At 35.1% G+C, this 23,409-nt stretch overlaps 1 protein-coding gene and 1 pseudogene across 5 annotated transcripts in view; both read left to right on the plus strand.

Annotated features, from left to right (window-relative positions):
- The window catches only part of SLC26A7 (solute carrier family 26 member 7), a 198,697-nt gene that overhangs the window by 148,935 nt on the left and 26,353 nt on the right, over positions 1 to 23,409 (plus strand). For all 5 annotated transcript variants that reach the window (XM_061171383.1, XM_061171386.1, XM_061171384.1 and 2 more), the window contains 4 exons: positions 801 to 907; positions 1,914 to 1,980; positions 7,084 to 7,221; positions 12,519 to 12,567. In XM_061171383.1, the coding sequence (XP_061027366.1) occupies positions 801 to 907; positions 1,914 to 1,980; positions 7,084 to 7,221; positions 12,519 to 12,567 (361 nt within the window). The remainder of the gene's footprint in view (positions 1 to 800; positions 908 to 1,913; positions 1,981 to 7,083; positions 7,222 to 12,518; positions 12,568 to 23,409) is intronic.
- On the plus strand, positions 2,246 to 5,951 carry LOC133077424 (serine/threonine-protein phosphatase PP1-gamma catalytic subunit B-like; annotated as a pseudogene).

The following is a 23,409-nucleotide window of genomic DNA, read 5'->3' on the forward strand; positions in this document are numbered from 1 at the left end:
TTTCACAAATTATTTTCCTTTTAAAGTTATTTTTGCCAGAAATTAACTTAGAATTGCCAATATAATACAGTATCCTCTTTCAAATTGTAACTTCAGGTGGTAGACAAAACTGCAATATTGTTGGAATCCCAATTAAAGGAGAAATAGAATTTTCTTGCAATCTTTTGAAATATTCCCAAGAACTAAGGTGGCCTTGAGTTTTTAGCTTTCGCAATTTCACAAGTGAACCCTTGCAAATAAAAGTATAACTATTTTTATAGTGGTTGGTCTAAAAGTGGCTTTGGTCGTGCTGTTAGAGCCAGTCATTTTAAAAATAGGCTTTGAGAGTCCTATGTATCAATAGTAATAAGCTACCTTAGTTCTTTTTATAGCAATCCCAGAAAACAGAATATTACTGAGAATGACCAAAAATCTACAAACACTTGTTTGTAATATTATTACACCAAATGAGAAAACAGTAGGAAATTATGGAATGCTTTTGAACCAAGCACATCAGCCAACTATTTACAGATCTTAAATAGAAAGTTTGTTGGGGATTGAACTAAGGGTTGGCAGCATCTGTATAAAAAGAATGTGCCTTTTCCCTTTGCCTTTCCCTTAACCTCTGTCACTGGGAGTCCGCTGGGGCCTGGATTTATTTCTGTGTTCCTGGGCTTCTGTTTCCCACTCCTTGAGTAATGTATTCTTGCTGAGAGATTTCATCACAGGAATGGTAGAGAAGAAGATTGTGAGGAATTTAGCAATCACGAGAAAGATGAGAATACAAAGGACCCATATCTTGTTTCCTGTTTCTCTTTCAGGGCATATGGGTCAGTACATATGTATTTACAATATGCTTTGCTGCCAATGTGGGGCTGCTGTTTGGTGTTGTGTGTACCATAGCTATTGTGATTGGTCGTTTCCCAAGGTAAGATCTTATTTAAATGTTGTTTATTCTGACACAGCAGCAAATATACTGTTGCCAGTTACTTTTATTTCTGTGGAATAGATAGTATTACACTCTCATGTTTTATTTATATTTAGAGACAAAAAGAGAAGTTTTTATCTACATGTGATATATAACAACACTGGTCTTAATGAGGAGAAATATTTTGTCAGAACTATAAAATAGAATATATAAAATCTATTAAAGTAAATAAATTAACCCCACAGCTCTATAGTGCAACACAGAGCTATTTTTTTAAGTGAATGGATATAGTATCTAATGAGACACAAACCATATAACAATGTAATCATTTGAAAAGTTAAATAACCTCAACAAATTTAATTTTTCAGAAGCTTTATTAAGCTAGCTACTTTTTTCTAGATAATTTATTAAAGAACACATTCTTTTTGTTTTTTACTGCACATCTGTAAACCATTCCATATTTTGATCAATTCTTTTTCTGTTTCCCAATGTTCATCATCCGATAATGCTTCTACTCACTTCTCATCCTTCCCTTGAAATTCTTTGTGAAATAATATATTCTTAAAAATTTAAGTTTTACCTCTATAGATTCTATCTTTATGAAGTCTCTATATATAGATTCATTATTATGTGGTCCAATCTTGCCATTGATTCCCTCTTTATTTTCTTTACCTTAAAACAAGATTTTCTTAAATACCGTATACTTTCTAGCCTTCTCCCTTATTGCTCTTCTTTATCAATCCACCTCTTTAGCTTGAAGATATGGTAACTGGGAGCCCAGATGAGATAAATTACATTTTAAAATCTCTATTTAGATGTCTCTGTTTCTGAGGATCCCAGAGAGATACACATTTACCAGTGTCTTATGAACAAATGGGATATAGCATCTAAACCATTCTAGATACGTTCTAATTGTTAAAACAAAATGGCTTATCCTTTTGAATTCTTCATGGTTAATGTAGTAATTTGGAAATGACATTGTATTTTATATCTGCCTTAATTCTAGAGCAAAGACTCTGAGTATAAAAAATATGAAAGAAATGGAATTTAAAGTGAAGACAGAAATGGATGATGTAAGTTTAGTTTCCTTTTCCTTCGTGCAATTAGTAATTTTTGTAAAAGTCAGATAGTTTCAAGGTATCATAAGAAGCAGAAAAATTACTACTTTAAAAATGATAATTCTATTTTTGATTAGTTTGAACTTTCAGTGGCATGTGTAACCACCATAAATATAGCAATCAACATGCAACAAATCAATAGAACAACAACAGAAATCTTGTATCAGCATGCAGATAAGAGGATAGCATGGTTCATAGATGTACAGTTCACAGAATAATCATGGTCCAGACTAGTTCAGGTATTTGGAAACCTCTTTTCCATTATTAAGTTGACATAAAACAGTCAAACTAAATTAATAGTCTATTCCAAATAAAATGATGGAGGAAGATAGGGAATAGGGAAGGGAATAAAGCAAAGTGGGGTCATGGTATTTGTTAACACAATCAGTGACCCTCTGTTTTATTAGCAGAGGGTAATTGATGCCACTAGGATTTGTTTCTTGCACAGTGGACACCTTTTTAAGGAAACAACATATAAATTGTCTCACTCAATCCATGTTTAGGCAGGTCAATTATGTTTGAGTTCTAGCTTCTTGTTCTGAAGGATGACCCAAACAAGTTTAAAGTGAAGAAAGAAAATATCAACTTGAATTTTTGTCAATTAAAAAAAATGGCCTCACTTTGAACCTGCTTTGTAATGTTTCACTAACCTTTTTTTTTCTTTATTTTTCATTTTTACTTGTTTTAGTACCTCATGATTGCCCTCAGAACAGAGACAACTGGCCTCCTATAAGAAGGATCAGTGTCAGGGTATTTCTGAGTAGACTGGAAGTAGAAAGTAGCAGCAGGAGTCCTTCTGTGACACCTAGGGAAATGGCTTGTGCTTTTTAACAAGTATGGAAAGATTTGCTTCATAGAAAGCTATTGGAGTTCAAAGATTTCTTTGAAGGTGTCCCAGGCTCAAGTTTTCCACCAATGTTACCTTTCTTTCCTATCCCTTTCTTTTCTTCCTTTAAATTTTCCATGGGAATTTAATGCTCATGCAAAGTCCCAGACTGACTCAGGCCTCTAAAGTCCTCAGTGTATCCACCCCACACATACAGCCATGTACCATAGCCTTGACATTCTTAGCTTTGAAACAGAATTCAAGTTTGGTATTTTTCAGTTTAAAGGACACTGGTTAATAAATTCTACCTAAGTCATACCTTCTTCTCAAGCTAAATATGTGAGGAAGTGAATGAGGGTATTTGTAGGAAGATGAAAGTGCTGAAATTTCTCCATGTCTTTAAAACTTGATTTGTTCCAGTCTAGCCACCTACCTGAATAATAACAGTGTCACATGGAAATCTTAATTTTATTAGATTACACCTCACTAGTTATTTAATATTTTGTATCAAAACTAAGAGGGAAAACACTAAGATAGAGAAAGATTTGAATATGAACTCTTAGGGGGAATTTCTAGCTAACTTCAAGAGTAGTGGTGATCTATCACTCCTCCCTTCTGTTTATGCACGCTCCCACCCCTTCTTCACATGAAACACTCATTCTCAATTTGGAAGACCCCTCCCCACTCAGTGAATTCAACTCTATTGAGAATTTCTTTTTTTGCCCCATTTGAGTCTCTGTTCCTTAATAAATACCTATCTTTAAAAAGTATATTATCTTAAAGCATATTGGCACAAACATGTGGTGTGATTAGTGAGTCAATTTAAGATGTGGGTCTTTGTCATAACTAAACATGACAGGCCAAATAATTGTTTTATTTTTGGCTTATAAGAGATTTCCTCTTGATTAAAAGTTAATTTGGTAACTTAAGCGTTTTTGTTTTCTTGAATTGTTCATTTGCAGCAAATCTTCTCACTTTCTAGAGTTTAAACAGTTGTGTAGCTATAGAAACTTTTTGACATTATCTAGCTTAAAAATGTACCTACGTTAGCTCTCGTGGTTCCAGTAGGGAGAGAAGGAGGAAACAGGGAGCCCCTGCCACTGCAGCCACCACCATGTCTGTGCTGGTGGTGTGGGAAAGGAGGCGTGAATCCCAAGGCGCGAGCCGTAGTTGTTGCCGCTGCGGGAGGGTAGGCGGTGGGAACGTAATGGAAGATATAAACTGAACATCAACAGCATCATCCAATGGCTGCTGGAATTGAGAGAGTCCAAGCCTGGTAAGATTGTACAGCTACAGGAGAACGAAATCAGAGGACTTTGCTTAAAGTTCGGAGAGATCTTCCACAGTCAGCCTATCCTACTAGAACTTGAAGCACCACTCAAAATATGTGGTGATATCCATGGGCAATACTATGATTTGCTTCGACTTTTTGAGTACGGTGTTTTCCTGCCAGAAAGCAATTACCTGTTTCTTGGGGACTATGTGGACAGGGGATAGCAGTCGTTGGAGACTATATGCCTCTTATTGCCTTACAAAACCAAATATCCCGAGAATGTTTTTCTTCTCAGAGGAAATCACGAATGTGCCAGCATCAATAGAATTTATGGATTTTATGATGAATGTAAAAGAAGATACAACATTAAACTATGGAAAACTTTCACAGACTGCTTTAACTGTTTACCGATAGCAGCCATCATGGATGAGAAAATATTCTGCTGTCATGGAGGTTTATCACCAGGATCTTCAGTCTATGGAGCAGATTCAGTGAATTATTTGACCAATTGATGTACCAGATCAAGGTCTTCTTTGTGATCTTTTGTGGTCTGACCCTGATAAAGATGTCTTAGGCTGGGTTGAAAATGACAGAGGCGTGTCCTTCACATTTGGTGCAGAAGTGGTTGCAAAATTTCTCCATAAGTATGATTTGGATCTTATATGTAGAGCCTATCAGGTGGTTGAAGACGGATATAAATTTTTTGCAAAGAGACAATTGGTCACTCTGTTTTCTGCACCCAATTGTTGTGGAGGGTTTGACAATGCAGGTGCCATGATGAGTGTGGATGAAACACTAATGTGTTCTTTTCAGATTTTAAAGCCTGCAGAGAAAAAGAAACCAAATACCATGAGACCCATAACACCGCCAAGGGGTATGATCACAAAGCAAGCAAAGAAATAGATGTCATTTTGACACTGCCTACTTGAGACTTGTAACATATACTATATATCCTTCATTTTTAAAACTGTAATGTATATTGGTCAGCTTGCTCAAATAGTGTTTATGGGCCTCCCCCCTTCCATTTTTGACTTAATGAATGGTATTTTCTGGTTATAACAGCAAATGAAAGATTCTCCACTCCCAAGGAAAAAATGTTTTGTTTTGTTTTGCTCTCTGTTCCTTTTGCCAACAACTTTAGTGATGGTGCTAAAGCTATACAGCCCAGGACAGTTTATTCTGTGTAAGGGGTGAGTGTATAGCTGATCTTTTTTAAAAATTCAGTACAGCCCATGAATAATGTAAATGCTCATTTTCTTTAGGATATAGAGACCTAGTGTGCTCAATCTGTACGTTATTGTCATAAAATGCATACTGTTGGATACAAAACACTGTGAACTTTTTTGTTTGTTTGTTTCAAAGGAATTTCTTTTCTTTCATTGTCTTGTCACGTACAAACTAGTTTTTATAGCTATCAAAGTTAGGAGTAACTTTCAACCTTACCAGCATCACTGGTATATATATGTAATTAAAGCACACTTTCCCCTGTGGTATACTTAAAATGACAATTAAAGCCATTATTTTAAAGTTTGTGACTCTTTTCTAAAGCCAAAGTTTCTGTTGAAATATATATTGACACTCCCCTAAGTACAAGGTGGCATGGTTGTGTACCCCTGCCGCCTTCATGGGGATTCAGAAACAGGTTTTTGAGTTTGAATAGCAATTAGTAACATAGTGCTGTTTAAGCTATTGATTAAAGTTAATAACATTTTGTATGATTTCCATATAGTCTTTTCATTATATAATCTTTTTACAGTTATATCAGGCTTGAACCTGTCCATTCAGAAAGCTTCAAATTATAGAAATAATACTGTTCAATATGAGTGATCGATTATGCTTTCTTTGGCCTACATTCTTTATTCTGTGGTGAAATTGAGGCTTATAAGTCAAAACAAAGGAACTACCTTACTATCCACCAGTTTATACAGAACTCACAGTATATATGACTTTTTTAAAACTAAGATCTATTTAAAAGAAATCTGTTTCAACAGCTGACCATGTACAATACCATGTGGTAAAAATGAATTCAGACTTATTAAATGATGAACTTGTTTAAAAAAATTACCTACTTTAAAAAACAAGGAAGCTAAGAGAGGTTAAACTAGTTGTCCAAATTCACATATCTGATATTTTCTTTTATCTTTCTATCTCTGCCTGTATGTGTCTCCTCCTCTATGTGAGTACTAAAGTCTGAAGGAATATTGCTTTATTTACTTGGTAAGGAGTTATCATTTCATAGAACTTACAATCCTCTCAGTTTCTAAGACAGACCCCAGCCCCAAAGGTCATGGAGAAGACGGTATTGCCAGGAAGACCTGGGCAAATGGCCAAAGCAGACACCTTTTGTATTGAAATTTTTCCTTCCCCATTTCCTCATGTCTTGCCTACATCCTAAATCCAATGTAATCTAGGCCTGCCCAAAGTGAAATTACCTTCCTGATAATACCTCTTGGTTTCTTTCTCTCAATTAGAACTATCAGTCACTTGTAAGGTTATATTCCAGCCTAAGGAAGACTATGTCATTATGAGGTAAATGACTGATAGTGACCCTTTAGGACATATTTTTATTTTTTAAAATACTGATGGCTAGGTAAAGGAATTTTAAATTTCTAGACTGAGTGGGAAAGGTACTTTTAGGAGGATAAGTCTTCATGATACTCTTTGGATAGTCTAGGCTGTTGCCTCCACAAAACCCAATTAGTAGGGATAAGGGCCATTTTTCTGAAAAGCTGCAGACTTATCTCATGGTTACTAATGTTTCTTAATAAAGAGGAAGTACATATTTTCCTTGAGAAGTATGATAGCATATTAAATTCTCCAAAGAAATTTTAATGAAAACATCAGCCAGGAGATTGCTTCCATAAATGAGTGGCATTTGGACTTGTAGGATTTTGATTCATTGTAGGATTTATTTCATTCAGAACTCTGAATCTATTCCTTTTTTTTTTTCTTGTAAAAGGAAACCCTGCAGCAGGTGAAAATTATCTCAATAAACAACCCACTTGTTTTTCTGAATGTAAAGAAGTTTCATACTGATCTAATGAACATAATCCAAAAAGAAAATGCCAGCAACCAGCCACTTGATGAAATCAGCAAGGTAGGGTCAACTCTTTCATGATTACAATATCATGCTACAGATAACCTTATATCATGATGCCCCAAAAACGTTATCATGTAAATATAATATGTTATAAAAGTGTTTAGAGACCTCTTCCCTCACAAAACCTTATATTGTATTATACTTTTTTTTTTAAAGTTTAATTAATTAATTAATTAATTTATGGCTGTGTTGTGTCTTCGTTTCTGTGCGAGGGCTTTCTCTAGTTGTGGCAAGTGGGGGCCACTCTTCATCGCGGTGCACGGGTCTCTCGTTATCGCGGCCTCTCTTGTTGTGGAGCGCAGGCTCAGTAATTGTGGCTCACGGGCCTAGTTGCTCCGCGGCATGTGGGATATTCCCAGACCAGGGCTCGAACCCGTGTCCCCTGCATTGGCAGGCATATTCTCAACCACTGCGCCACCAGGGAAGCCCCCTGTATTATACTTTTTATTTGGCCCTTGTAGTTAGCTTTTAGGTAATTGCTTTTGTTCATTCATTTGTTCAGTTGTTCACTTACTCATTAATTCAGCATATATCTAATGGACATGTGTACTAAGTGCTATAACCCTGAGAAGAATAAATAAGACAAATCACTTAAATCAAAGGATCTTTTTACCAAGAGAAAGAAGAGTTAGATCTACCTCTAAAAGAGAATATGGTAAATGACTCAGAGAAGTATAAACTGTTGCCATCATTATAACGTTATTTTTAAATGCCATCATTCTTTATCTCCATAAATTATCTCAATTGACACAGATAGCAAATCAAATGTGCATCAGGGTGAGTTCATGTGAATGAGCTATCTGTAATCATTTGAATCCTTATGCTCTCTGCAATGTTAAGAGCATGGACTTTGGAGCTAAGCTGCCTGGGTGAGCCACTTAGGAACGGTGGGACCCTAACCAAGTTATTTAATCTTTTCTGTTTCAGTTTCCTAATCAGTACTAGAGATGATTAAATGAGTTAATATACACAAAGAAATTAGAATAACACCTGGCCTACTCAATACTATAAAATTTTAGCTAGCATTATTAGTTTGATTGAGTGCAAATAATGCCCTCTCAATGAAGCATTTCTTGACTATTTTAGATAACAAAGATCTCTTTTTTCTCTTGTATCCTTGAGCATATACTATCTCCCAGTCAGTCAGATGCATAGGAGACCTTGGCCCTTCCACTTCTGGTGTCTCAGGAGCTAATTCCACATTCCTGTCTCTGCAGCTTCATGCTTCTGCTCTGGGCCTCATAGTGATCCACACAACAGAGGTCCTAAATACAAGATCAGATATGAAATTTGCTGGGCACTGTTCAAAATGAAAATGTGAAGTTCCTCGTTCAAGAATTGTTAGGAATTTCAAAATGGTGACAACAGAGCATTAAGCCAAATGAGAGACCCTTCTAAGCATGAGGTCCTGTGTGACTGCACAGGGCTCAAGCCCATGAAGCTGGCCCTGTCTATATATCTCCAGACCTTCTTTACCCCTCACTGTGATCTTTAGGATGTCACTTTCATTGGAATATTAGGAACTACCACCTGTGATTTTGGGGTGAGAAGAACTTGCTCTTACGCCAAAGGGGGAGATATATTCCTAATTGTTCAAGTTGTATATTAGGTCTATTTTTAATCACAAAGCCATTCTATACCTTACAGAGTGTTAAACTGTATTATGAGAGAGGTAGGTTCTGTGGCTGACGTGAAGCTCATAACCACCATGCGTAACAGTATTGTGGGAAAATCTGTCTAGAGTGTCAAATAACCTAATTAACCCACAAGAAGTTGTGGTCTTATTTTACCAAAATTTAAATTTACTTATTGAAATAATATACTAGTTTGTGGGCTTTATCATTTCTAGTAGAGTACCTGACATGAGGATTCTTATAACAAATTATTTATCGATAGTCTATAGTGTTTTCCTTAGAATATTTTCCTGCAAGATTAAGGTTGCTCCAACTTGTTTTCAGAAATTGCAAATTAGCATGTGTTTACCTTGTAGTATACCTTAGAAACAAATCTCATTAACACAGTCTTCTGTGAGAAGGTTCTACATATATGATTTTACCTACTTGGGACTTCAGAAAATTGAGTCTAAAAATCAAATAGAGTTTATTGAATCTAGGTTATTGGTACGTAATGGCACCCAAAAGGATTCTTTAACTCAGAACTTTATGATGGTGAGAAAGAATTTGTTGAAACTGAGTTCTACTCTAATGATATTAAAGCAAATATTGTATGTATATTTGTATATTATGAATTTTAAAGGACACACCAAGGATTCAGATGGCACTCTGGAATTCCTCCTCTCAGAGGAACCTGGGGTAAACCTTCATTCAGAATGCTTAAAAGGATAGTCTTGAGCATGGATGCTCTTTTGGGCATCTCATATTGTCCTTGTCACACACTGTCTGCCTAGGATATCTACTTATTTTAAGGACTATGCACTTATTGTAAGTTCAGTTTTGGAGTAACAAGTCTGCATCAATTAATCTCTGCTGCAGCTTTGCCTCCCTTTATCAGGCTGAACATAGCAGTCTATAGTTGTGCCTTGAACTGGAGTGCTCTGCCAGGGACTTGATCTTCTCTTCTCTGACAGCTGCATTTTCAACAGATAGTAGTGATGGAAGGGCATTTAAAACATTCCAAAGCAGGAAGATTTACATCCTATTCAAAATATAGACTGAAAAAGGATCCCCTGTTAGGTTATGTAACGATATACTTCTATATCATTATACTGCTATACTTCTTGTATATCACTATTAAATATCTCCCTGAATGGAGAAGCTTAGAAGGATCTCAGGCTGCTAGTGTTTGATGGATTCATGCTCATTATTATATAGGCTACAGATATTCACTATAATATTATCACCATTTTGTGGTCTCACTTTGCAAGAGAAGTTTCAATCTGCTGTTTACCTAAAATTTTCTTTTGCTCAGACAAGGTTTTTTTTTTAAAGTAGACTTTATTTTTTGGAACAGTTTTAGATTTACAGAGAAAAATTAAGAAGTTAGTATAGAGAGTTTCTACATACCCCACACCACACACAGTTTCCTCTATTATTAACTTCTTGTATTAGTGTGACATATTTATTATAATCGATCAACCAATGTGGGTACATTATCATTAATTAAAGTCCATGCTTTATTCAGATTTACTTAGTTTTACCTAATGTCCTTTTACTGCTCCAGAATTCCAACCAGGATATTACATTACATTTAGTTGTCCTGTCTCCTTAGGTTCTCTTGGCTGTGATAGTTTCTTAGACTTTCCCTTTTTTGATGGCCTTGACAGTTTTGAGTAGTACTGGTCAGGTATTTTGTAGAATGCCCCTCTGGTGGAATTATCTCTTAGTTTTCTCATGGTAGGACTGGAGATATGGGTTTTCAGGAGGAAAACTATAGAGGTGAAGTGCCATTTTCATCACATTGTTTCAAGGGTACATAATATACACATGATTTATCACTGTTGATGTTGACCTTGATCACCTGGATGAGATAGTATTTGTCAGGTTTATTCACTGTAAAGTTACTCTTTTTTCCCCTTTCCATGCTGTAGTCCTTGAAAGCAAGTCACTATGTGCAGCCTGTACTTAAGGAGTGTGGAGTCATTCTCCACCTTCTCGAGGGTGGAGTATCTGATTTAAAATTCTTCTGCAGGAGAGATTTCAGACAAGATATTTTAAGAGGAGGGAAAGGAAGCACATTTGTTGACTGTCTCTCAAGGGCAAGTCCCTTTAAATGGGCTATCTAACTTAATTGTCATCAGCCCCATGATGTAACTGACTTTACCTGAATGTTACAAAAAAGGAAGGTTGAGACTTAGAAATGTAAAATAACCTGGTGAAAATTATTTGATAACTGTCAGAATCAGACTTAAAATATATAAGCTGAACCACTGGGATTAAGAAGGGAAAATAGATGTTTTGTGGTCACCCTCTAAGATGAAATCTGATTTAATGGGAAAAGCAGTATAATGTAGAAGTTTGAAGCATGAGGTGCAGAGTGGAAAGATGTGAGCTCAGGTTTTAACTCAGTTCTTACTAGCTTTACGACTTTGGTCAAATTATTTAACAATTTCAATCTTTAGAAGTCTTCCAAATTCAGAACTTTTCCAACTTTCAGATGAAAAATGAGTTCAGTAACTTCATAGGATTATTCTGAGGATTAAATGATTAATGTAAAGTTCTTGGTATATAGTAAGTACTCAAGAAATAACAATTGCTATCATCATTAACAGTAATAACAATAACACATTTTTGAGAAGTACATAGCATGTTATAATTTTAGAGGAATCAATTATTTTTAATTTCAAAGAAGTTTAATTGTAGGATATAGAGTCGTTTTCATTCTCCAGCATTTCCATAAATCAGGAATGTTTTTTCTTGGACATTTTCATGGAGCTTCAGATGAACAGCTAACTTTAAAAATTTTTATTTTTTTTTGGAATATGGTTGATTTACAATATTGTGTTAGTTTCAGGTTACAACAAAGTGATTCAGTTATACAAACATATGTATCTTTTTTTTCAGATTCTTTTCACTTACAGGTTATTACAAAATATTAAGTACAATTCCCTGTGCTACACAGTAGGTCCTTGTTGGTTATATACTTCATATATAGTAGTATTAATGTTAATTAATGTTAATCCCCAAATCCTAATTTATTCTTCCCCCACGCTTTCCCCATTGGTAACCATACACTTGTTTTCTATGTCTATGAGTCTGTTTCTGTTTTGTAAATAAGTTCATTTGTATCATTATTTTTTAGATTCCACATATAAGCAATATCGTATGATATTTATCTCTGTCTGGCTTACTTCACATTACTCAGCCATAAAAAAGAATAAAGTAATGCCATTTGCAGCAACATGGATGGACCTAGAGTTTATCATATTAAGTGAACAACTAACTTTTGTATAATATGAAATATATGGTTCGCGGTCTCTCTTTGAGGGTGCTGTGTTAATGAAGTTAATTTCTGATTGGATAGGCTACAATGAAAAACACGTACAAATGTTCAATTCCTGATCAAATATCAAAACAAACTTAATCTTGCAGAGAATGTTCTAAAGAAGATAGTCTGACTTGATAATTTAAATTATCTACTGAGCTAACATAAACTTAGAACTAATTATTTTATTATTTTAGTTTGTTGTATTTATCATTCTGGAAAAAAAGCTAGGAAAAATAATCATTGGAGACTAGTTTTCTTTGTTATTTATGGAGAAAAGAATGATGCTCTTTTTCAGGGACAGAAATGAATTTTTATAATGTTATTCTTCTTTATATTTGTTTTCATTTCAGTGTGAACAAAACACATTGCTCAATTCTCTATCCAATGGCATTTGCAATGGTGAGTTAGCTTAAAAAAAACCTAAGTGTTCTGACTTGAATATAGGCCAGAGAATGAAATCTTCTTCCCCTTCTTCTCCCTCTCTGCCTCCTACTTCTGTCCTCCCTCTCTCCTCCTGATCTGCATCCTCCCTCTCCTCTCCACCTTCTCTTCCTCCCTCTTCCCATTCTCTCCTCCTTCATCTCCCTCCTCCTTGCCTACTCCAACCTCCTCTCTTTTTTCTCTCTTCCTCCTTCTTTCTCTTTTCTCACTCCTATTCTGTCCTCCCCCTTCCTCCTTCTTTTCTTCTTCTTCCCTCTCATCCTCCTAATCTTTTAGAAGTGAATTTAAGGTGTATAAACCTACAAAGGATGAAGGTGTACAACTTTATTATGAGGCATTAAGAATACCTGAAACACAAATTAATGGTATTTTTTTGTAAAAATGGAAGGAAATACAATGTCCACTGATCAGAATGTACAATATTGAAAAGATGTCAGTCCTCGAATTTATTTATAGATATAAATTGAATCACAATTAAAATTCCAATAGGACATTTTAATGGCAATTGACAAGCTCATTCTAAATTTTGTACAAAAACTCAAATGGCCAAGAATAGGCACAACTGTTGAAATATATGAACAAGTGGGAGAGCATGTTTTCTTATGTATGTATAGATGTATTATAAAACCCTAATAATCAGTGCAGTGTTGTACTGGTTCAGAGATAAGTGAACAGATCAATAGGACAGAGTAGAGAGCACAGAAGTGAGGAAAAAAATCTCACATATATTGGTGTTTTATTTGTGACAGAAGTGGCACTGCAGAGCAGTGAGTAAAAGACAGTCTTGTTAATATACAATGATGAGACAATCATGTATCCATAATGAATGAAATTAGACCTTTATCTCATACCATACCCCAAATCAGTACCAGCTGGATCAAAGTCCTAGGAGTGGTAGACAAATTATAAATTTAGAAGAGAATATAGGAGAATATATATAAGAAATGTTAAACATTATCATTAAAATTCACTAGATTATTATCAAGAGCTTTTGTTTACCAAAAGGCACCATATAAAGCATAAAAAGATAAGCCAGAGTAAAAGGAGATAGGTGTAACAAATAAAATGGAGAAAGAATTGCACTCCCCAGCATATCAAGGAGTAAAAATGGCAGATGGCCTGTTAGGAAAATGGGCAAGAGACATGAACAGGCATTTCACAAAATGAGACATTTTCAAATATACCAATAAACATATGAGAATATTCTTAAATTCACTATTGTTATTTATAATAATTATTGAGGAAATGTATATTAAATTCATAATAAAACACTATATATATTTATATATATATATATATAATTGATATTTTTAAAAGTCTGACAATACCAAGTATTGGTGAGGATGTACAGCAACAAAAAGTTTCTTGCAGTGCTAGTGGGAGTGTAAACTGTTACAACCACCTTGGAAAACAGTTTGGCAATATCATATAAAGTTGAAGATACCATAACTTATGACCAGCAATTCCACTTCCAGTTATACATTCTAGCAAGTTACATAAACAAGAATGTTCACACAGTATTGTTTGTAACTACACAAATCTGGAAACAGCTCATATTTCAAAAAAAAATTATCAGGTATATATAACTATGGAATATTTGTACATTTGAATTTTTATTTGATATATTTATTATACTATATACATATACAATAATGAAAACTAGATGAGTCTTATAAACATAATTGGGCAAAAATAAAAAGATGAAAGAAAACATTAAATTCAAATTCCATTATATAAACTTAAAAAAAAAAAAAACAAGAAAAGCTGACATATTGATTTTTGTTTTTCTAAAGACAATAAAAAAGGAATCTCTTAATATTTGTACCTGGAAACATATACAAGATTGTTCATAGTAGCTTTGTTTATAATTCTCCCAAATGCAGAAACAACTAAAATATTTATTAACAGTACAGTGGATAAAGAACATATGGAATGTTTATATAAATACTTATTATAATAAATACATATTATAATATCTATTATATTAATTTATGTAAAGTATTCTAAATAAATGTATAACATATAGAATAGAATAAAATAAATATCATATAAATATATGAATTAATTGCATGACCCACATCAACATGGATGCAGCTCAGATGTTAGCTTCTCTGGTCTCTTCTGACTTCTTGTAGCAAATTTACTTTCTCCTACATTGTGCTTTCAAAGGACGCTTGTATAATACTGGTATTGTACTTATTTAATGATCATTTCTTAAGGGTCTCACTTTTCTGCTAATCCGGAAACTTTTTAAGGGCATTCTCACCTCTGCATCACTAGATCAGGCTCACTTTGCACAGAACAGTAGCTGATGGGCATGGTCACCTTTGCTGTGTCCTTGTGAAATTTTGGCACCCAGTGGCCCTTTATAGTAGCCAGGACTGGTTGACCAGAATATTTTTCTGGTATTTTCCTTCTCTCCCTTCTTCTGACACTCCAAAGTATCCTAGGTTCTCCCATCTCTCACTCTTGTTCAGGGGCAACCTCCTGTTCTCACTTCCCTGTGCTTTAAATCCTCAGGTTTCATTTACTGCTCATGTTCTTGGTTCCCTCTCTCAATTTAACTAGTAAAACCTATAACTCTTGGTTTTATTGCCTTTACATTTTCACTTCTGTGACTCTAATTCTGTCCTTAACCATATTCAAAATGAATTAGTATGACTTTCATATTTTTTATTTTTTCTGCTATGAGACAGTCTTGGTCTTACTCCACGGATAGAAAATACCCAGTTTCCCATGCTTACATCAGACAGAATTAATTAATCAAGGCACTTCCTCCTATGCGCCAAAGTAACCTGAGAATCTTCTAAACAAACCCTTCCTTATTTTCTCAAACTGATTTCCCTTTTACTACACATTACACAAGTTCTCTTTCCCAATCAGATGAATCAGTTCATGGCCCCTACATCTAATTTTATCGTCCCTGGATCTGATCCTTTATTTATATTCTCCCTTCTAAAACAATCTACTTTTTTGCCAATCCAAATACTATACTTTCTTCAAGGTTTAATAGAGAAGTAAAGTAAATTGAAGGGACACACTCTTTGGCAATCTCAGGTAGACAAAGAATCAGCCAGATCCATAGAGGGGAATATACAGTCAAGTGCAGCCTGGAATTCAGTGTCTTCAGCTATAAGATGGAAATCATAGTAACATGGAGAGACTACCACATGCCTCACTCAGTCACATATCACCTTACATGGTTATAAAGTGTTTCATTCATGCATATTTTCCTCCTAACTAGATTTTTAAGGGAAGAAATGTATTTTAAATTTCCATTGCATTATCTTTCATTGTCTGATTAACACTAGGTCAGTAAATGAAAATTACAATGCTAATATTTGTATAGCACTTCCAAGTTTTCAAAGGACATTCTTCTGAATAACTGAAATAGATAATTGGTAACTATACTTCCATTTTCAAATAGGTAATAGGATACTCTTCATTTTACTGATGAAAATGTTGAGGACATAGATAAATAACTTTCTCAGGATTGTGCAGTTGGTTAGGGACAGAGGAGGAACTCAAGTCCCTATCGAAGACAGACATGTGTACAGGAAAGGGTGCTTAAAGTTGGGATTTGAGAGTTCTGAGCCAGATGCAGTCTGCAGGAACACAACCAAGAAGGGAGGGTTGGTGCTAATACAGGGAAAAGGAGGTAACAGACAGTGCCATCTTCCTCTGCTTTGGTTGAAAGCTTGTGAAAATGGAGATAGAGGATGGACTTAAAAGAGATTTCAGTATGTAATTAACATAAACAGCACTGTTTGGGTGTTGGGGGAAGAGAGAGGGCAATGCAAATGATGATTTGAAGCTTTGAAATGCTCAAACTGGGATAAATAACAGGAAATTCAGGAGGGTAGCTAAAAGGAAAGGGAAGTTTATTTTAGGAGATAGTGAATTTAAGATACTGTGAGACCAGCAGGAGACATCCATGAATTTTGGGGACCACTGAAGAGATCTGGAAGTAACTAAAGCAAAGGGAGATATTAGCTGGGAAAGGGAGTAGGAAAGAAGAAAGATAATAAAAAATACCCTCTCCCAACAATCTTTACAGAAGAGGAAGATTGGATTGAATAATCAAAATATGTAAATACATATAAACTACATAAATAATAACATAGAAGTCATCATATTGCTCTGAATGAAAAAAAAATTGCACAAATGTGAACAAATCTTCCATTAACATGTTTAGTATGTTGTGTTCCAAAACACTTTAGTCACATTGTGCCATTACCAAGAGGCACTCTGTCAACGTCTCTCTTAGCATTGTGATTTTTCAGGTTCATTTCCACCACCTTCTTTTTTTTTTTTAACATCTTTATTGGTGTATAATTGCTTTACAATGGTGTGTTAGTTTCTGCTTTACAACAAATTGAATCACCTATACATATACGTATATCCCCATATGTAGTCCCTCTTGCGTCTACCTCCGACCTTGCATATCCCACCCCTCTAGGTGGTCACAAAGCACCCAGCTGATCTCCCTGTGCTATGCGGCTGCTTCCCACTAGCTATCTATTTTATATTTGGTAGTATATATAAGTCCATGCCACTCTCTCACTTCGTCCCAGCTTACCTTTCCCCCTCCCCCTGTCCTCAAGTCCATTCTCTATGTCTGCGTCTTTATTCCTGTCCTGCCCCTAGGTTCATCAGAACATTTTTTGTTTTTATTTTTTAGATTACATATATATGTGTTAGCACGCCATATTTATTTTTCTCTTTCTGACTTACTTCACTCTGTATGACAGTCTCTATGTCCATCCACCTCACTACAAATAAGTCAATTTAGTTTCTTTTTATGGCTGGGTAATATTCCATTGTATATATGTGCCACATCTTTATCCATTCATCAGTCGATGGACTCTTAGGTTGCTTCCATGTCCTGACTATTGTAAATAGTGCTGCAATGAACACTGTGGTACATGACTCTTTTTGAATTACGGTTTTCTCAGGGTATATGCACAGTACTGGGAATACTGGGTCGCATGGTAGTTCTATTTTTAGTTTTTTAAGGAACCTCCATACTGTTTTCCATAGTGGCTGTATCAATTTACATGCCCACCAACAGTGCAAAGGGTTCCCTTTTCCCCACACCCTCTCCAGCATTTATTGTTTGTAGATTTTTTGTTGATGGCCATTCTGACTGGTGTGAGGTGATACCTCATTGTAGTTTTGATTTGCATATCTCTAATGATTAGTGATGTTGAGCATCTTTTGATGTGTTTGTTGGCAATCTGTATATCTTCTTTGGAGAAATGTCTGTTTAGGTCTTCTGCCCAATTTTGGATTGGGATGTTTGTTTTTTTAATATTGAGCTGTATCAGATGCTTGTAAATTTTGGAGATTAATCCTTTGTCAGTTGCTTCATTTGCAGATATTTTCTCCCATTCTGAGGGTTTTCTTTTCATCTTGTTTATGGTTTCCTTTGCTGTGCAAAAGAATTTAAGTTTCATTAGGCCCCATGTGTTTATTTTTGTTCTTATTTCCATTTCTCTAGGAGGTGGGTCAAAAAGGATCTTGCTGTGATTTATGTCATAGAGTGTTCTGCCTATGTTTTCCTCTAAGAGTTTGATGGTGTCTGGCCTTACATTTAACTCTTTAATACATTTTGAGTTTATTTTTGTGTATGGTGTTAAAGAATCTTCTAATATCATTCTTTTATATATAGCTGTCCAGTTTTCCCAGTACCACTTATTGAAGAGGCTGTCTTTTCTCCATTGGATATTCTTCCCTAATTTATCAAAGATAAGGGGACCATATGTGCATGAGTTCATCTCTAGGCTTTCTATCCTGTTCCATTGATCTATATTTCTGTTTTTGGGCCAGTACCATACTGTCTTGATTACTGTAGCTTTGCAGTATTGTCTGCAGTCCGTGAGCCTGATTCTTCCAGCTCTGTTTTTCTTTCTTAAGATTGCTTTGGCTATTTGGGGTCTTTTCTGTTTCCATACAAATTGTGAAATTTTTTATTCTAGTTCTGTGAAAAATGCCATTGGTAGTTTGATAGGGATGGAATTGAACCTGTAGATTGCTTTGGGCAGTAGAGTCATTTTCACAATGTTGATTCTTCCAACCCAAAAACATGGTATATCTTTCCATCTGTTTGTATCATCTTTAATTTTTTCATCAGTTTCTTATAGTTTTCTGCATACAGGTCTTTTGTCTCCTTAAGTAGGTTTATTCCTAGGTGTTTTACTAATTTTCTTGCAATGTTAAATGGAAGTGTTTCCTTAATCTCCTTTTCTGACCTTTCATTGTTAGTGTATAGGAATGCAAGAGATTTCTGTACATTAATTTTCTGTCCTGCTACTTTACCAAATTCATTTATTAGCTCTAGTATTTTTCTGGTAGCATCTTTAGGATTCTCTATGTGTACTATCATGTCATCTGCAAACAGTGACCTTTATTTCTTCTTTTCCGATTTGGATTCTTTTTATTTCTTTTACTTCTCTGATTGCTCTGGCTAAAACTTCCAAAACTATGTTGAACAATAGTGGTGAGAGTGGGCAACCTTGTTTTGTTCCTGATCTTAGTGGAAATGGTTTTAGTTTTTCACCATTAAGAACCATGTTGGGTGTGGGTTTGTCATATATGGCCTTTATTATGTTGAGGTAAGTTCCCTCTATACCTACATTCTGGAGGGTTTTTTATCATAAATGGGTGTTGAATTTTGTCAAAAGTTTTTTCTGCATCTATTGAGATGATCATATGGTTGTTCTCCTTCAATTTGTTAATATGGTGTATCACATTGATTGATTTGCATTTATTGAAGAATCCTTGCATTCCTGGGATAAACCCTACATGATCATGGTGTATGATCCTATTAATGAGCTGTTGGATTTTGTTTGTTACTATTTTGTTGAGGATTTTTGCATCTATGTTCACCACTGATATTGGCCTGTAGTATTCTTTTTTTGTGACATCTTTTTCTGATTTTAGTAACAGGGTGATGGTGGCCTCATAGAATACGTTTGGGAGTGTTCCTCCCTCTGCTATACTTTGGAAGAGTTTGAGAAGGACAGGTGATAGCTCTTCCCTAAATGTTTGATAGAATTCACCTGTGAAGCCATCTGGTCCTTGGCTTTTGTTTGTTGGAAGATTTTAAATCACAGTCCCAATTTCAGTGCTTGTGTTTCATCTGTTTATATTTCTTTTTCCTGGTTAAGCCTCTGAAAGTTGTGCTTTTCTAAGAATTTGTCCATTTCTTCCAGGTTGTCCATTTTATTGGCATAGAGTTGCTTGTAGTAATCTCTCATGATGCTTTGTATTTCTGAAGTGTCAGTTGTTACTTCTTTTTCATTTCTAATTCTATTGTTTTGAGTCTTCTCCCTTTTTTTCTTGTTTTTAAAAAACATATTTATTGGAGTATAATTGGTTTATAATAGTGTGTTAGTTTCTGCTTTATAACAAAGTGAATCAGGTATACATATACTTATATCCCCATATCTCTTTCCTCTTGTGCCTCCCTCCCTCTCACATTCCCTATCCCACCCTTCTAGCTGGTCACAAAGCACTGAGCAGATCTCCCTGTGCTATGTGACTGCTTCCCACTAGCTATCTATTTTACATTTGGTACTGTATATATGTCCATATATACACTACCACTCTCTCAGTTTGTCCCAGCTTACCCTTCCCACTCCCCATGTCCTCAAGTCCATTCTCTAGTAGGTCTGCATCTTTATTCCCATCTGGTCCCTAGGTTCTTCAAGACCATTTTTTCTTTTTTCTAGATTCCATATATATGTGTTAGCATATGGTGTTTGTTTTTCTCTTTCTGACTTACTTCACTCTGTATGACAGACTCTAGGTCCATCCACCTCACTACAAATAACTCAATTTCGTTTCTTTTTATGGCTGAGTAATATTCTATTGTATATGTGTGCCACATCTTCTTTATCCATTCATCTGTCGATGGACACTTAGGTTGCTTCCATGTCCTTGCTATTGTAAATAGAGCTGCAATGAACATTTTGGTACATGACTTTTTGAATTATGGTTTTCTCAGATATATGCCCAGTAGTGGGATTGCTGGGTCGTATGGGAGTTCTATTTTTAGTTTTTAAGGAACCTCCATACGGTTCTCCATAGTGGCTCTATCTACTTACATTCCCACCAACAGTGTATGAGGGTTCCCTTTTCTCCACACCCTCTCCAGCATTTATTGATGATGGCCATTCTAACCAGTGAGAGAAGATATCTCATTGTAGTTTTGATTTGCATTTCTCTAATGATTAATGATGTTGAGCATTCTTTCATGTGTTTGTTGGCAATCTGTATATCTTCTTTGGAGAAATGTCTATTTAAGTCTTCTGCCCATTTTTGTATTGGGTTGTTTGTTTTTTTGATATTGAGCTACATGAGCTGCTTGTAAATTTTGGAGATTAATCCTTTGTCAGTTGCTTCATTTGCAAATATTTTCTCCCATTCTGAGGGTTGTATTCTCATCTTGTTCATGTTTTCCATTGCTGTGCAAAAGCTTTTAAGTTTCATTAGATTTCATTTGTTTATTTTTGTTTTTATTTCCATTCCTCTAGGAGGTGGGTCAAAAGGGATCTTGCTGTCATTTATGTCATAGAGTGTTCTGCCTATGTTTTCCTCTAAGAGTTTGATAGAGTCTGGCCTTACAGTTAGATCTTTAAAGCATTTTGAGTTTATTTTTGTGTATGGTTTTAGGGAATGTTCTAATTTCATTCTTTTACATGTAGCTGTCCAGTGTTCCCAGCACCACTTATTGAAGAGGCTGTCTTTTCTCCATTGGATATTCTTACCTCCTTTATCAAAGATAAGGTGACCATATGTGTGTGGGTTTATCTCTGGGCTTTCTATCCTGTTCCATTGATCTATATTTCTGTTTTTGTGCCAGTACCATACTGTCTTGGTTACTGTAGCTTTGTAGTATAGTCTAAAGTCAGGGTGCCTGATTCCTCCAGCTCCATTTTTCTTTCTCAAGATTGCTTTGGCTCTTCGGTGTGTTTTGTGTTTCCATACAAATTGTGAAATTTTTTGTTCCAGTTGTGTAAAAATTGCTAGTGGTAGTTTGATGGGGATTGCATTAAATCTGTAACTTGCTTTGGGTAGTATAGTCACTTTCAAAATGTTGATGCTTCCAATCCAAGAACATGGTATATTTCTCCATCTATTTGTATCACCTTTAATTTCTTTCTTCAGTGTCTTATAATTTTCTGCATATAGGTCCTTTGTCTACTTAGGTAGGTTTATTCCTATGTATTTTATTCTTTTTGTTGCAATGGTAAATGGGAGTGTATTCTTAATTTCAGTTTCAGATTTTTCATCATTAGTGTATAGGAATGAAAGAGATTTCTGTGCATTAATTTTGTATCCTGCTACTTTACCAAATTAATTAATTTATTAGCTCTAGTAGTTTTCTGGTAGCATCTTTAGGATTCTCTATGGATAGTATCATGTCATCTACAAACAGTGACAGCTTTCCTTCTTCTTTTCCACTTTGGATTCTTTTTATTTCTTTTTCTTCTCTAATTGCTGTGGCTAAAACTTCCAAAACTATGTTGAACAATAGTGGTGAGAGTGGGCAACCTTATCTTGTTCCTGATCTTAGTGGAAATGGTTTCAATTTTTCACCATTGAGGATGATGTTGGCTGTGGGTTTGTCATATATGGCCTTTATTATGTTGAGGTAAGTTCCTGCTATGCCTACTTTCTGAATGGTTTTTATTATAAATGGGTGTTGAATTTTGTCGAATGCTTTTTCTGCATCTATTGAGATAATCATATGGTTTTTCTCCTTCAATTTGTTAATATGGTGTATCACATTGATTGATTTGCATATATTGTAGAATCCTTGCATTCCTGGGATAAACCCCACTTGGTCATGGTGTATGATCTTTTTAATGTGCTGTTGGATTCTGTTTGCTAGTATTTTATTGAGGATTTTTGCATATATGTTCATCAGTGATATTGGTTGGTAGTTTTCTTTTTTTGTGACATCTTTGTCTGCTTTTGGTGTCACGGTGATGGTGGCCTTGTAGAATGTGTTTGGGAGTGTTCCTCCGTCTGCCATATTTTGGAAGAGTTTTAGAAGGATAAGTGTTACCTCTTCTCTAAATGTTTGATAGAATTCGCCTGTGAAGCCATTTGGTCCTGGGCCTTTGTTTGTTGGAAGATTTTTAATCACGGTTTCAATTTCAGTGCTTGTGATTGGTCTCTTCATATTTTCTATTTCTTCCTGGTTCAGTCTAGGAAGGTTTTGCATTTCTAAGAATTTGGACATTTCTTCAAGGTTGTCCATTTTATTGGCATATAGTTGCTTGTAGTAATCTCTCATGATCCTTGGTATTTCTGCAGTGTCAGTTTTTACTTCTTTTTCATTGCTAATTCTATTGATTTGAGTCTTCTCCCATTTTTTCTTGATGAGTGTGGCTAATGGTTTATCAATTTTGTTTATCTTCTCAAAGAAACAGCTTTTAGTTTTATTGATCTTTGCTATCGCTTCCTTCATTTCTTTTTTATTTATTTCTGATCTTATCTTTATGGTTTCTTTCCTTCTGGTAACTTTGGGGTTTTTTTGTTCTTCTTTCTCTAATTCCTTTAGGTGTATGGATAGGTGGTTTATTTGAGATGCTTTTTGTTTCTTAAGGTAGGATTGTATTGCTATACTCTTCCCTCTTAAAACTGCTTTTGCTGCATCCCTTAAGTTTTGGGTCATCGTGTTTTCATTGTCCTTTGTTTCTAGAAATTTTTTGATTTCCTCTTTGATTTCTTCAGTGATCTCTTGGTTATTCAGTAGTGTATTGTTTATCCTCCACGTGTTTGTATTTT

The sequence above is a fragment of the Eubalaena glacialis genome, chromosome 17 (genome assembly GCF_028564815.1).
Source record: "Eubalaena glacialis isolate mEubGla1 chromosome 17, mEubGla1.1.hap2.+ XY, whole genome shotgun sequence".
Lineage (NCBI taxonomy): Eukaryota > Metazoa > Chordata > Mammalia > Artiodactyla > Balaenidae > Eubalaena > Eubalaena glacialis.